General features: G+C 37.7%; 1 protein-coding gene across 1 annotated transcript; it reads left to right on the top strand.

Moving 5' to 3' along the window:
* The first annotated feature begins 253 nt into the window (after nucleotides 1-253).
* On the top strand, nucleotides 254-16133 carry LOC117933116 (ER lumen protein-retaining receptor B-like). The gene is made up of 6 exons (XM_034854503.1): nucleotides 254-525; nucleotides 2961-3226; nucleotides 14532-14647; nucleotides 15452-15528; nucleotides 15638-15701; nucleotides 15834-16133. Exons 1-6 carry the CDS (start codon nucleotides 435-437, stop codon nucleotides 15868-15870), a joined length of 651 nt encoding a protein of 216 aa, XP_034710394.1. The 5' UTR covers nucleotides 254-434; the 3' UTR covers nucleotides 15871-16133.
* The last annotated feature ends 336 nt before the right edge of the window (nucleotides 16134-16469 follow it).

The following is a 16469-nucleotide window of genomic DNA, read 5'->3' as shown; positions in this document are numbered from 1 at the left end:
CTTGCATTAAAAAAAATTGATTCATGGGGAAACTTTTACTATCTAAAATTTTTAAATTTTCAAAATAATTTAAAAAAAAACTAAATTTATATATTTTATATAAAATACATTTTTTTTTAATGTAAATAAATATGAAGCGTATAAAACACAAGAAATAAAAAACATTTTTTTGAAAACAAGGTCGTAGAAAACGAAGGCAAATTATGGAAAGCAAGGAAAGAAGCAAGAAGAGACGAGGGTGAGAGTCTCAGACGGGTCAGGGAGTCAACTCTCACGCGCCAACAAGGAGAGTGAAGAACCCTCGGTCCCAAACCCAAATCTCAGTGTATATAATGTGTATACGAAGAGAAAGCAAAACTGCAGTGATTCTTCCCTACAAAAGAAGGGGGTGTTGTAATAGAAAGAAGAGAATCTAATCCAAGGTTGGAGCAATCATGAATATCTTCAGATTGGCTGGGGACATGACCCACCTCCTCAGCATAGTTGTGCTCCTCCTCAAGATTCGCACCATGAAATCTTGTGCTGGTATATTCAATTTCAGTTTTTATATCATCATTTTCCGTCTCTGCTTTTCCTATTTGTTTAGTTCCATTTGTAGCTTTCATTTTTGTGTTTTGGTTTTTGGGCATTTAATGTTTTTGTATTTTGGTTGGGTGGGTATTTAAGAATTGGTGTTTGGTTGAGGAATAGAAGTGATTGTTGGTACTTTTGGGGGTTTGGTTGAAAAACCATATCTCAAAATCTGTAAATGCCCTTTTAAAAAGGGGGAGTGATTGCTGTTTGTTTGTTTCTTTTGTGGGTGTTTAAGAGTTGGTGTTTGAAGAATGTAAGTGGTTGAAATCCCATTTCTTTGAATCTGTAAACACCCTTTTGACAAATGGTTCTTTCTTTTTTTCCTTTTGCAATTTCCTCTTTGGTTGTAGTTGTGGATTTTGCTGTTTTGCTATTTTTGTTGTTTGTTTTTTGTTGTGGGTATTCAAGAACTAGTGTTTGGGTGAAGAATGGAAGTGATTGTTAGTTGTTTGATTGAAAATCCATATCCAAAATATCGGCAAATACCCTTTATAAAATGGAAGTGATTGCTGTTGTTTTTTCTTTTACTGATTTTGTTGTTTTATTGTTATTGCAATTTGCTTTTTTCTATTGGGTGTTTAAGAATTAATGCTTCTTTGAAGAATGAAAGTTCTTTCAAAAAATTGTTCCTCTTCTTTTACAATTATTGCTTAGATTTTGTCCTTTTGTTTTGGGTACTTTTTTTTTTTGCTTGTATTTGTAGAGCCTTACTTTTGTTGTTTGGTGTTGGTTAATTAATTCTTGGTTGAAGAATTGAAGTTAGTCTGGTTGGAAATCCGAAACCATATCTCAAAATCTGCAAATACCCTTTGAAAACATGAACATTTTCTTTCCCTAGATCTTTGTTGATTTGATTTTGTTTTCCTTCTGGTTCTTTTGGGTGTGTAACCTTTGCTGTTGTTGTTTGCCTCTTTTTGCATGTATCTAAGAATTGGTGCTTCATTGAAGAATGGAAGGGATTTCATGTTCTTCTGGAACTTTGAAAAGAGAGCCTATTTTCTCAAAATCTGTAACAACATTCTCAAGAAATGGCCACTTCTCTTTGTTTATATTATTGCTGCTTTAATTTCATTTCATTTTTCTTCTGGGTGTTCAGTTTTAGTTATTTCAATCGCCACCTCTTTTTGTGGGCAAAATTTTGTTGTTTTTCTGTTTGTTGTTTTCCTTTTTTATTGCTATCAGGTATTGAAGAATTAGCGCATAGGGAAATAATCTTTACTAGTTTTGGGTCTTTGGTTGAAAACCCATTATCTCAAAATCAGACACCCTTTTAAAAGTGGCTGTTTCTCTTTCATTTTCCATTTCTTCTCTAATATTTTTTGGGTATTAGTGTTCCTTTCTGTTTTTCTTTCTTCTTCTTTTTGGTATTTTTTGTAGATTTTATGGTTAATTCTATTGTTGTTGTTTTTTCCTTTTTGGATTTTGCCTTAAAAGAATGGAATTGGTCATCAGTTAGGAAGATGAGTACTTTTGGAACTTTCATTGAAAACCTATTTTCAAAAATCCTAATTACTCATGAAAAAAGTGGCCAATGCTCTTTTGTTTGGTCATTTCTTTTGTTGTTTTACCTTTGTTGTTTGCTCTTTCTTGTGGGTATTGAAGAATTAGTGAGTGCTTGCTAGAAGAATGAAATAATTGCTAGTACTTTTGGAACTTCGCAAACTCATTTTTTCCCAAAATTTGTTTGTTTGGAAGATTTAAATTTGGAAAATTTTATTGAAAACCCATGTTGCAAAGATCTTTTAATAGCCACTATTTCATTGGGCTAACTGCCCAAGAAGTTGTGGTTGAAACCAGAACAATATATGGAAGATTCATAATTGGAAAGTTTGATTGGAAGCCCATTTCCCTGAAATGTTTAAACAATCATCATCCTTAGAAAGTTTTGGTGATTTAGCCATCTCTTTTCATTCCAATAGTAAATATTTCTTGCTCATGAACCAAGAAAAATTGGTGTTCTGCAAATCTTTGATTCCATTGTTTGGTAGTGCTTGGGAAGTGAATAACCTGGTTCAGTTGTGCCCAAAAATGGTCAGATTCCTAATAGGCCTCCCAACATAGATTTTCTGCAAATGTGAAATCAGAGCGAGATATGTTTTACAAACAAGTCTTGGAACTTCCTTTTCCTGCAAAATGTGACTTGGAATTTTCCTTGTACTCACAACTTGAATATTTCAAAATAGCTCACAATCAGGGGATTCACATAAAAAATATTAATTATGTTCCATAAGACCTAGGATTTCTATCAGAACCTTGTTGAGAATAATTATTTTTCCTTTTTCTTTTTTGGATTAATTTTCAGTTATGATAGGGTGCAACATCTCCACCCTATTTTTGTGACTATTCTTCCTTTTCTTAGGTTTTAAATTTCCCTTTACTTGCCCCAGGAATCTCACTCAAAACCCAAGAACTGTATGTTATAGTGTTTGTTACTCGATACCTTGATCTATTCACAAGGTACATCTCCCTCTACAACTCTGTAATGAAGCTGGTGTTTCTTGGAACTTCAATTGCTATAGTATGGTACATGAGATACCATAAAGTAGTGAAGCAAACTTACAGTAAACAGGAAGATACTTTCCGCCATTACTTTTTGGTTCTCCCCTGCTTTGTGTTGGCTCTCCTGATTCACCGCAGTTCCAGTGTAACTGAGGTATGGAGTATTCCTTCCCTTCTTTTATCATTTTAACAGCATTTTTCATGTTCAAGATAATCCTAACCTATCTATGTTTGATGGGTTCAGAATTCTTTAGTCCTGTAATGGTATCAGTTAATATCTTTCTGTTCAGTTTTCCTTCTGTGTAAACTTTGCTATTTGCAGTTAAAGTGTGTTACTTGTTTGGAGATAAAACAAATTTAGAACCACTTGTATTCATGAGAAGAATTGGGCATATAGTAACAACAAAAATAAAAAATTGTTCTCCTAAAATGTTTTTGATTTAAAAAAACCAAGACAACATACATGCTTGTTTTGAGATTTCTTTCTATTTTTAAAGTGCTTGTATTTTTGGGAATGCAAAAAACAGTAACATCACATGAAGAAATGCTCAAAGAAACACATGAACTGAAGTAGGAATGTAGAGAGAAAACTTCCCGTGAAAAGATAATACTTCTGAGTCTGCAAGAGTGTTACTTTATAACTTTTATTCAGTATTTGTAGAATTATAAAGTTGACCACATTTTACAATGATTATACAGTTAAAAAGTTGGACAGAAAGCAACCAATTTGGTCAAAGATCAAAATTGTGTCATGCGTGACAACATGTTCCAGTAATCACTGAGATTCCATATTCACTGAAAATATGGCTGAAGAAGGTGTCTGCTGATTTATTTCTGAACAATGAATATATTTTTCCATGTTTAACGTGAATCATCAAGTAAAAAATTGCCTACTGACTTGTTACCTCCTTAAACCTCTTCAATATTTTACTGCTGCAACTTCAATATTAATGATTTTCATTACTAAATTATGATTTTTCTTGAACCTGCTGGTTAAAAATGTCTTTCAAGCAGAAAATTTTATCCCAGTATGTTGTGTGGAGTAGTGTCCTGCTGACTGAAAATTGAGGCCCTTAATGAATTTTGTTTGAGTGCTGACCAACTGTGTGTTAATACATATTGGTGGATCAGCAGAAGTTTCATATTTTCAACACTTGATGTGTTTGTTGACCTTGTTCCAAGTAAAATATAATTTGCTTTTTCATGTGTCACTGACCCACACTTGAAGCAGAAAAGATTACATATACATTGAAATTTGCAGGTGCTCTCAAAATTCTACAAAACTATAAATACTAGAAGTACCTTGACACTTAGATTGTTTGTTAGTAGTTTGGACATGTTGCTTCAGTTGGGCATCTCTTGGAGGCATATGGCTGATCTGCATCAGGACCTACCCAAATTGTTTATGCTTTATAGTGTAATAAACTGAAAAGATAACTGGCTTATGATTTATAATGGACTATTTTCTTGAAAGAGTCCCAACCAGTAAAAGAATTAAAAGGTTGCTATCACATAACAAAGTTCAATCTGGTTCTTCCTTTTTCAAGAAAATCCAATCTAGATAACATTTAGTGTGGAAACTTGTAGATCACATAATTAGATGCATTCTTAGTGTTTTCTTGAGGAGATTTATGTGATGGTCTGTCAGAGTGGCATTGGGAATTTTGCACTCAACAATGCATCCTTGCTAAGTATGAGAGTTTTGGTGCTGGAGTGTTAATGAGGTACTCCATTCTTATGGCCAGAGACTTGGAGGGGGATCCTCTTTGTGCTGTGAGTTCGCTTTGTGGAGAGACTTTAAGAATTTGATAGCTGTTATCTGTGCTGTTGGATTGGTTGGTGATCTGGCTCCTAGTAACCATTCATTTCTATTGCATACAACATGGAGGTGACTTCTATACCTTAGTCCCACAGATTCAAAAGAGATCTCAGAATTTAGAAATTGTGAATGTTTCTGATCTTCTGGATTGGCTCTCTTTTTTCTACCTTCTGGAGAGGGAGGTGGGTAGAGATTGGTGGTTTTTGGACTCCATTAGGTTGATAATTATGTTTTCTTTTGATAACCAAAACATATCAGAAGCACCAACTGAGGGGAAACCTAATACAACAGAAGCATACAAGGAAACCCGAAGGGTAGTAAAAGAAAAGAAAACCAAGGAAAGGAATGAGTAGCCGCTGAAGATCAGGGAGAAGACAGAAAAAAAACTAGCCTAATCTGTCTCTTCATAGCACAAGCCAACAATAAAATCCATAAAGGCATGTTTGGACTCCCAATGAGGTTAAGGTCAGAGGAGCCAGGATTTAATCAGGACATTGTTCATTTCAAAACCCTCCTCAAAGACTCTTTTATTGTGGTTCTTCCACAGGCACCAAAAGAAGTGCAAGGGCTGCTCCCCACTCTTTCCTCTTGTTATTTTTCACAAACTTCTATGCCAACTAGCAACAGCTTCCTTGATCGACATGGATAGGACCACACCACTCATAGAGTACAAAAATTAAAGACCAAAGCTTTCTAGCTGTTGGACAATGGACAAGGATCTGATTGTTCCTTACTTCTCTTCACACAAGTTACACAAAATTAACCAAGTGCAAACTACTCATGTGGATCTTATCCCAAACTGCCTTTCACCCAAAACTACTTTGGAGGCGACAACCGCCACTTGATTGGATGTGTTCTATTAAATAGTTCCTCTCTTTCATCATTCTGCAGATATTCCTCCCAGGTGGATATCGTTCCCTCAGGCACCCTTCAAAATTGTTTGGGTTGTTTGGACAGCCACGTTGGATATGATTCTTCCACTGGATTAGCTTAATAGAAGAGATTTCAGTCTCCCTGATCCATTTTGTCTTTGCTTAGAAGAAATAATTTTCTAACTTCTAATCTGCTGTCAGTTAACAGCTTCGTCCTGGTCCCATTCACTTGCAGTTTGGAGTCTGTTAAGCATTCTGAGGTATGTTGGGTGATATTTTTCGGGGTTTGCACCTTTTGGCCTTAAAAGACTAAAGAGTCCTTATAACTTGACAGCTCACTCCTTTTGCTCTGGTTTGGGGAATATGGAAGGGGAGAAATGAAAACTGTTACTAGGAAGAAGCATTTGATTTGTGTCTTACTAATTGAGGTCTTGGTTTGATTCTTTTTTGGAATGTTCTAGATCCTGCCTTTTATGCTGTCATGGTTGGGGGGATTGGTTGCCCCTTTTTTATTGTTGTTTCTTGTTTTCTGAATAAAATCTTGTATATATAAAGAATATTGTTGAATATAATGTATTTATAGTGTATAACCTTTCCTTGTTAATATAGGATACATGTATGGTAGTTAGGACTCCTAGCCTTGTATATATATATATTTCTCAATTGTAAGTAGATCATTACATTAATGAGAATTAAGGTCTTTCTTCTTTCTCTCTCTCTCAACATGGTATCAGAGCCAAGGAAGAAAACTTAATTCTTTCCTGTTTCCCGTGTCATCAACTCCGGAAAACCTTCCGGTGACTGTGTTTCATTCCGGTCACCTTCCCCATCTCCCAATACTTTCCGGTCAGTCGGATCGTCGACAGAAACCACTCACTGCCGGCGAACTTTTCTGGCGAACTTTCCGACGACGTATTTTTCCGACACCGACCATACCAGAAGGAGCGCCTGGAGGAGATCTACAACTTTTGTGAAGACACCGGCACCAAAATCTCATCCACGTGCCTCCCACGCGCAAATTTCCGGCCGACGGCTGAATCTCACGCGCTGGCGCGTGAGGCCTTTTCCGGCGATGCGCCTCCTCCTCCAGCTTCGCCTGACGCCGACCAGCCTCCCTACCTCCCTGGTTCTCCCATCCGAGCCTTGCACGTACCTCTTTTGGGGATTTTTGTCTCCGTCTGCCCTCCAAACAGTCTTTCCGGCGAAGCTCCGACTACTTTTTCTCCACTCCAATCCCTACACGTGCCTTGGGAAGTGTTTTTCTACCTTTCTGGTGGTACCACGCCGCGATCTGAGGCCGTCTCCCTTTTTCGGTGGTGCCACGCCGCAATCTGAAGCCGTATTAGGGCTCTCTTCGATCCAAACATACTTCATTCTCCAGATAAGTAGATATGACTACTAAAAATTCCATTTTTTCCACTGTTATATCTGGATCTCCTATGATTACTTCGGAGAAATTGGTTGGCAGTGACAATTATCTTTCCTGGTCTGCTTCTGTTGAACTTTGGTTTATGGGTCAAGGATATGAGGATCACTTGACTACACAGGAGGCAGATATCCCTGAGGTTGACCGCGTACAGTGGAGGAAGATAGATGCACAGTTATGTAGTGTATTATGGCAATCGGTTGATCCCAAGATTCTTCTTCATCTTCGGGCCTACAAAACTTGTTTTAAATTTTGGATTCAGGCCAAAGGATTATATACGAATGATATCCAGCGTCTTTATAAGGTGGCTTCTGCTATTGTCCATCTCAGCCAGCAGGACTTGGATCTATCTACTTATATTGGCCAGATTGCCTCTCTTAAGGAGGAGTTCTTGACGGTGATGCCTCTTACTCCCAAGGATGAAAATATCGGTAATTACGGATATATCGGTATTTCGATTTTACGGATATATCGGATATATCGGAGATATATCGGTGGATATTTTGACATAAAATATTGGTCCTAAAATTGACCAAAACTTATAAAAATATAAAATAAAATTTTTAGAAGTGAAATTAAAGTATAATAGATATTTTAAAGTTATTTTATTAAATAAATTAATGTATATATAATATTGTACGTGTCAATAAAAAATATAAATTTGATAAGTGTATATTGATTATTAAATTATATTAAATATTATTTGATCATTATATTGTGATATTTGATTATAATATATTTCGATGGATATTTTAACACAAAATATCCGTAAACCTAAAATTGATTAAAACTTATAAAAATATAAAAAAAAAATGAAATTAAAAACATAATAGACATTTTAAAGTTATTTTTTTCGAATAAATTGATATATATATATATATATATATAAAAATTTGATAAGTGTATATTGATTATTGAATTATATAAAATATTATTTGATGATAATATTGTGATTATAATATGTTTAATTTTTAAATCTATTTAATATTAAAATTATGATATATTATAAAATAAATGATGATAAATATATAAAATATTAATATATTAATAATATTAAAAACACTATGAATAAAATTATGATATTTTTTACTAATCAATTAAATGAAAAATTTTCATTTAATTATAAAATAGTTATAATTAATTTGTTATTTAAAGTGTTTTTTTAATATTTTATTTATATCCTAAGTTTTGATATATATTTGTTTAGTGTGTAATATTTATCAAAGGGCATGTCTGCCCTGGTGGAGCTAGGCTTGGAGTGTAAACCTTTTGTTGGGGGTTCGAATCCCCCCAACAGCAGAAGGAAGAAAAAAGCTCCATTTTGACCGTTGACCGCCTGTGTTGACCGAGCGTTGACCGGCGATATATCTGTGCTGTATATCGTGTCGGCACCCACCGACACACCGATATTTCGCCGAAATATCGCCTAATTTCGGCGATATTTTCTTCCTTGCTTACTCCTGATGTTGGGGCTCAACAAACACAGCTTGACAAGTTCTTCATGGTTCTTACTCTTATTGGCCTCCGTCCGGATCTTGAGCCTGTCCGCGATCAGATTCTTGGTAGTTCATCAGTTCCGTCCTTGGATGATGTGTTTGCTCGCCTCCTCCGTATCTCCTCCACTCAGACTTTGCCATTTGATAGCACTTCAGATTCTTCTGTGTTAGTTTCTCAAACTAACTCTCGAGGAGGCCGCAGTGGTACCCGAGGTAGAGGTCAACGTCCTCATTGCACCTATTGCAATAAACTTGGCCACACTCGCGATCGTTGCTATCAGTTATATGGACGACCTCCTCGCACTGCCCATGTGGCCCAGTCCTCTGATTCTCCGCTACCTCAGCCTCCGAGCTCTTCCGCATCTCAGGCTTCTGTTGCCTCTGTTACCCAGCCTGGTAATGCCTCTGCCTGCCTTACCCACACATCTTCTCTTGGACCCTGGATTCTAGATTCTGGAACTTCTGATCACTTATCTGGTAATAAGGATATTTTCTCCTCTATTACTACTACCTCTGCTTTACCTACTGTTACCTTAGCTAATGGTTCTCAAACTGTGGCTAAAGGTATTGGTTTGGCCCTTCCTCTGCCTTCTCTACCTCTCACTTCTGTCCTTTATACTCCTGAATGTCCTTTTAATCTTATTTCCATCAGCAAAATCACTCGTACTCTTAATTGCTCTATTACCTTTTCTGATAAATTTGTGACCTTGCAGGACCGGAGTACGGGGAAGACGATTGGCATAGGACGTGAGTCTCAAGGCCTCTATCACCTCACCTCGGATTCATCTCCTGCAGTTTGCATTTCCACTGATGCTCCTCTCCTCATTCACAATCGTCTGGGCCACCCTAGTCTCTCCAAGTTCCAGAAGATGGTCCCTCGTTTTTCCACTTTATCGTCGCTTCCGTGTGAGTCATGTCAGCTTGGGAAACATACTCGTGTCTCGTTCCCAAAGCGTTTGAATAATCGGGCAAAGTCTCCTTTTGAGCTTGTCCACACTGATGTTTGGGGTCCTTGTCGGACTGCGTCTACTTTAGGATTTCAGTATTTTGTCACTTTCATTGATGATTATTCTCGATGTACTTGGTTATTTTTAATGAAAAATCGAGCTGAGTTATTCTCTATTTTCCAGAAATTTTATGCTGAAATCCAAACCCAGTTCAATATTTCTATTCGTGTGTTACGCAGTGACAATGCCAGGGAATATTTTTCAGCCCCATTTACTTCGTTTATGTCTCATCATGGGATTCTTCATCAGTCTTCTTGTCCTCATACTCCTCAACAAAATGGGGTAGCTGAACGCAAGAATCGACATCTTGTTGAGACAGCTCGTACTCTCCTCCTCCATAGTAATGTTCCTTTTCGTTTTTGGGGGGACGCTGTTCTTACCGCTTGTTATTTGATTAATCGTATGCCCTCCTCTGTCTTACATGATCAGATTCCTCACTCCCTTCTCTTCCCTGACCAACCACTTTATTTCCTTCCTCCTCGTGTCTTTGGTTGTACTTGCTTTGTTCATATTCTCACTCCTGGACAGGACAAGCTTTCCGCCAAAGCCATGAAGTGTCTCTTCTTGGGATACTCCAGACTTCAGAAGGGTTATCGTTGTTATTCCCTTGAGACTCATCGATACTTTATCTCCGCTGATGTCACCTTCTTTGAGGACTCACCATTCTTTTCCACCACTTTTGAGTCTCTTCCTGTTTCTGAAGTCTTGCCTATTCTCATTGTCTCCCCACCTGATCCTATGCCTCCTCGACCACTTCAGGTTTATCATCGTCGCCCTCGTGTCGTTGCTCCTCTCCCTTTTGCTGAGGCACCTGCTGACTCACTTCCTATCCCTTCGGCTTCACCTACCCCGGCTCTGCCTTCTCTTAATGACTTACCCATTGCTGTTCGGAAAGGTACTCGCTCTACTCGTAATCCTCATCCTATTTACAATTTTTTGAGTTATCATCGATTATCTTCACCCTATTCTGCTTTTGTTTCTGCTATATCCTCTGTTTCTCTTCCAAAGAGCACCCATGAAGCTCTTTCCCATCCAGGCTGGCGACAGGCAATGGTGGATGAAATGGCTGCTCTGCACTCTAATGGCACTTGGGATCTTGTTGTTTTACCCTCGGGTAAATCTACCGTTGGCTGTCTTTGGGTCTACGCAGTTAAGGTTGGTCCTGATGGTCAGGTTGATCGCCTTAAGGCCCGCTTAGTTGCTAAAGGCTATACTCAGGTTTATGGTTCTGATTATGGTGACACATTCTCTCCGGTTGCCAAGATTGCTTCTGTCCGTCTGCTTCTCTCCATGGCTGCCATGTGTTCTTGGCCTCTTTATCAATTGGATATTAAAAATGCCTTCCTTTATGGTGATCTTGCCGAGGAAGTTTATATGGAGCAACCTCCTGGTTTTGTTGCTCAGGGGGAGTCTGGTTTAGTATGCAGGTTACGCCGTTCTCTATATGGCTTGAAACAATCTCCTCGAGCATGGTTTGGCCGTTTTAGTTCTGTTGTTCAAGAGTTTGGCATGCTTCGCAGTACAGCAGACCATTCAGTTTTCTATCATCATAACTCTTTGGGGCAGTGTATTTATCTGGTTGTTTATGTGGACGACATCGTCATTACAGGCAGTGATCAGGATGGTATTCAGAAACTAAAGCAACACCTTTTTACCCACTTTCAGACCAAAGACTTGGGGAAACTCAAGTATTTCTTGGGAATTGAGATAGCTCAATCCAGTTCTGCTGTGGTCCTTTCCCAAAGGAAGTATGCTTTAGACATCCTGGAAGAAACCGGTATGTTAGACTGTAAACCGGTAGACACACCTATGGATCCGAATGTCAAACTTGTACCAGGACAGGGGGAGCCTTTAGGAAACCCCGGGAGATATCGACGGCTCGTAGGTAAATTGAACTATCTCACCATTACTCGTCCAGACATTTCTTTTCCTGTGAGTGTTGTTAGTCAATTCCTACAGTCACCATGTGATAGCCATTGGAATGCTGTAATCCGCATTTTTCGATATATCAAAAGTACACCAGGCCAAGGTGTGTTGTACGAGAACAGAGGTCATACTCAGGTTGTTGGTTACATAGATGCAGATTGGGCTGGCTCACCCACAGATAGACGTTCCACTTCAGGGTACTGTGTTTTTATTGGAGGTAATCTAATATCTTGGAAGAGTAAGAAACAAGATGTAGTGGCCAGATCTAGCGCTGAAGCCGAGTATTGAGCTATGGCTTTGGCAACATGTGAACTCATATGGTTGAGACATCTTCTTCGAGAGTTGAGATTTGGAAAGGATGAACAGATGAAACTCATATGTGATAACCAGGCCGCATTACATATTGCATCCAATCCAGTCTTTCATGAAAGGACCAAACATATTGAAGTTGACTGTCATTTCATTAGAGAGAAGATCGCATCAGGATGTGTTGCTACAAGTTTTGTTAATTCAAATGATCAACTAGCTGACATCTTCACTAAATCTCTCAGAGGTCCTAGGATTAAATATATTTGTAACAAGCTTGGTGCATATGACGTATATGCTCCAGCTTGAACAAATATGAACTGTGATATATGTGCAGAGATCCTTGATTTCATAATCCATGCACTCATTGTGTGGCAGTTCTTGTGGAGAACTGCTGAAAAGATCATTTTTTTTTAGTTTTGTTCCTTTTCATAATTAAGAATACTGTGGGCTTTCCGAGATTAAATTTGTATTGAATTTTTCCAATCTGCGTTGGACTTTGGAAGCTAGAGACTATAATCAGTATAAATGAAGGTAGAATCATAATGGAATTAAGCCTTGTGGAAGGAATCCTTGAGGCCTAACTCAAGTGGTAGGGGATTAGGGTGGAGTCATGGGAGGTTTTTATCTAAAAAAGTTTATCACTCTCTCTCTCTCTCTCACACACACAGAAAAGAAAAGAAAAGAAAAGAAAAGGGAAAAAGGTCTTGTGTAAGGAAGATTTCGAAGCAAGGGAAGCTCGTTCAAATTTGTCACACCATTTTTCTTATGACAAAATAATTTACTCTACTGAAGAAAATAAGGTGTTCAATATTAAGCTTATTTTTCAGGCTTTCAGAATGGTTTCAGGCCACAAAATTAACACCTGTAATAGTTCCTTGATAAGGATCAATGTGCAATATGAAGAACCTTCTAGGTAGCTGTGGGAGTAGGTTATGAAACTAATGAGTTGCCACTCTAATATCTTGGTCTTCTTCTTGGGGGTTATCATTGAGCTCTAAACTTTTGGAATCCAGTTGTTGTGAAGGTGGCCAAGTGGCTTGATGGTCAAGAAAGCTTTCTGTTACCAGGCAGTTGGAATTACTTGGATCTAGTCTTGTCTTACCAATATTCCCACCTACTTCATGTCCCTTTCTGAAATCCAGTCAATGCAGCTGCTTTTTGTGAAAATCTAAATATATTTTCTTTTCTATGGGTATGGAGAATCTGTCAGAAACCATTTAATTAGATGGATGTAGTTTGTTGGTCTGGGGAGTTGAGTTTGGGTCGTATGAGCCTTGATGAATAAAACCCTTATTGATAAATGGTTATGGAGATTCTTGAGGGAGCAGAACCTATTCTGTTATTATGTGATAAAAATAAGCACAAGTTGTGAGATATGGATGAAATACTAATATAGTTACTCCATTACATTAGAAAGCTATTTTTCATGTTGGTCAACTTCCTTTGTCTGCATTAATCTTGACTTCAATATCCGCCCACTGAACATCCTGGGTCTGATGGGTCAAAGATGAACTACTGGCAACTGCAAACCCATAGAAGTGAATCCAGTCCTTTTAAGATCAGTTGAAGTGGAGATTTTATTGTACTGGGAGGCTTTAGGAAAGCCCATGTTGAGGCATTTTACCAGTCTCTTTGATCATGACTTGGTCATTTTAAATTGAGCAGCTTTGAGCAGACACCCTTGGCCTTGCTTATCATTGGAGGAGAGAGATTTGGGATATTTGGTAGCATGGATGCATCTTTGAGTTGGAGACCGGAATCAGCTAATCAGGAAGTTGATGGGCTTGCATAGAGGCATTTTCTTTTCTACAAGTTCTTATAGGGAATTATTATGGGTCTGCTTGGTGTCTCATCCTTTTTTTTTTCTTTTGATGCAGTTTCTTTCTCTCCTTTTTTCCTTTTTTTTTTCTTTGAAGGGTCTTTGATCCTCTCTTTGCATGGCTCTTTTTTCCTCTCATTTACATAATGGAATTGAGAATTTTGAATACATATAGTAAAATTAAGCACACAACAAATATTCTTTGACCACGGGGTTAATTCCTGTATGGATAGATAAGAAAAGAGGTGAGACCTTGTGGGGCTGAATTTATCAAAAAGAAGCACTTCCTCTTTTATTTCTCTTGCTCTTTATTTTCCTTGCAAAAAGCAAAAGCATGACTATGATCATGAAAACAGAGAAGGTATTTTGTCAGTTGATGAAATTGGATTAAAATCCCTGATACCATCATGAATTTGGGTAGTCAATTACATTGAGAGGGCCTAGGGCCATTAAGCTCCATGAACTAGGGACACTTTTGGGGTATAGACCTTTGGATATGACCTTGTAAGGAAAGAAACTCTAGACCTTTCTAGAAGATGGTTTTAATGTCTCAAAGGAAAGTTCCTTTATGCTAAGAAATATGCAAGTCAATTTGATTGGCAGTCAACCCAAGCAAAATCTTCTCAAGCACTTTCCACATCCTCACCAATTGCTAACAATATTTCCTTTGTTTGCTTGTGCTTCCATTTATTGATGTCTGACAATAGAATTATATTTGAAGTGTACATTTCCTTTCTCTCAATAATTTGATCTGATTCTACTGGAAACTTTACCTCTTGTGTTAGATTCTGTGGACATTTTCGATATATCTTGAAGCTGTAGCTATCGTCCCTCAATTGGTGTTACTGCAAAGGTCAAGAATTATTGACAACTTAACCGGGAACTATGTTTTTCTCCTTGGGTATGTCATGCTTAACCTGGTTGGTTTTATTGCTTTTGGGTATACCAAGTTACTTTTCCCTCTGGAATATCTTCTATTTGATGTATTTGCATATAATGTTCTCTCTTGATCTTTAGTGTGCATTTTCTTCTCACATTATATAAGCCATTGGCAGTTTGTATCGGGCTTTACTTGACCCCAAATAAGAAATTAACTGCGAGGCAGTCCTTTAGATAGTAGATATTGTTTGCAACGGCCTCCCACTTTACCACATCTAGAAAGGGGAGAGTGATCAGCATGATGGTCTTTCAGGTTGACAGTTCTTGTTCTATTTGGTATCAAAAATGAAAATGGTTTTGTCAAAATATTTGAAACTGCAAGAACTGAATATCTGAAGTTAAAGCATATTGCTATATTCTTGTGAGAGGGTTTCTGCACAGGATTCTATTGGTCAAAAGGATTAATGCTGACTCACTGAACCTTCCCCTCGAATACAAAAGGCATTTGGGTCAACTTGTGATAAGATTTCTCTTTTTGATATTGGTTGGAAATATAGTTTACATTCTGTAGCATTACTGGATGGGGGAGATAAGGACTCAACATCTGAACCTTTAACTCTTACCTCTGATGAGAGCCTCTTGTGTTTCTTCTAGTCCTAGATCCTTCCGAATTCTTATTAGAACCTAACATGTCAAGCAAGATGGTCTTTACCGATTCAATTTTCACTGATGTATACTTGCCTCTTGAACAATTCTTTTTTATGTGGTTAGTTATATTCTATTCAATTGTTTGTGCTGTAACATCTTTTCATGGTTTCCCATATAGGGCATACCGTGCTTTATATATCCTCAACTGGGCTTATCGTTTCCTTGTGGAGGATAATCACCATTATCATTGGATACGTAAGTTCTGGGTCTTGCTTCACATTGATTTCATCTTATTCTCAATTTTTAAATTTTATATCTTGCATGAAAACATCATTAACATGTTACTATCAAATGCCAAACACAGCCTGGATTTCGGGCCTGGTTCAGACTGCTCTATATGCTGATTTTTTCTACTACTACTTCAAGAGGTACATTTTCCATGTTATATATCAACAGTTAGATTGTTTAGAGGCAACCAATTGTTCCATGGATCTCTTTTCTGGGAGCCAACATTCTGAATATTTGCATATTCGCTAACATTACTTTTGATTTTGTCTCAGCTGGAAGAATCGGGAGAAGCTTCAGCTCCCTGCTTGAAACTGGACATTCTTCATTTAAATTTTCACTAACGAAAGGACAGAGGTTACTGCACCCACATGTCATTGGATTTCATAGATACCAAATTTTCTTTTTGTTACCAGAATGTGTGAGGGATGGCCATTGTTTTCTACTGTTCATCTCTCCAACAGTTATATTTGCTGTAGTTGAAATCCTTACATACCCTTATGGCATTACGATTAGACAATGCTATCTTGGATAAAAATGGTGAAATGATAATACTGATCTTCAGGGTTTGGGGCGGCTATGCGTGTTCTTGCTGTTTTAACATGTGAAGAACCCAGATATTTGAAAAGTTGTGCTTGGATGCCTATCAAGGTTGTAATCTTTGCTCAAACTGATAATGGGTTTGGACCTAGGATCAAACTGATGCCAAATGTATAGGGCTTGCTTTGGATTGATCTTTGCCAAATCCAGCATTATCAATTGGAATTCTACCAAAATCGTTAGTTTTTTGTTGACAAGACCTGGATACAAAATCTAGTCTGGATTTGGATGCATGGACTGCATCGTTTCGTGCCCTAGGGCTAAGCTAATAAGCTCTCAACTGCTACCGTATGCTCAAAAGCTTTGGTCAT

This window comes from Vitis riparia, chromosome 16, assembly GCF_004353265.1.
Source record: "Vitis riparia cultivar Riparia Gloire de Montpellier isolate 1030 chromosome 16, EGFV_Vit.rip_1.0, whole genome shotgun sequence".
In the NCBI taxonomy this organism is placed as follows: domain Eukaryota; kingdom Viridiplantae; phylum Streptophyta; class Magnoliopsida; order Vitales; family Vitaceae; genus Vitis; species Vitis riparia.
The sequence above is the reverse complement of the archived record's forward strand: the minus strand, read 5'-3'. Positions and strand labels throughout refer to the sequence as shown.

Coding starts and splice junctions, on each gene's coding strand:
- LOC117933116 (XM_034854503.1), top strand. CDS start 435: ATGAATATCTTCAGATTGGCTGGGGACATGACCCACCTCCTCAGCATA. Junction 3,227..14,531: donor GCAGTTCCAGTGTAACTGAG/GTATGGAGTATT, acceptor CTCTTGTGTTAG/ATTCTGTGGACATTTTCGAT. Junction 14,648..15,451: donor AACTATGTTTTTCTCCTTGG/GTATGTCATGCT, acceptor TTTCCCATATAG/GGCATACCGTGCTTTATATA.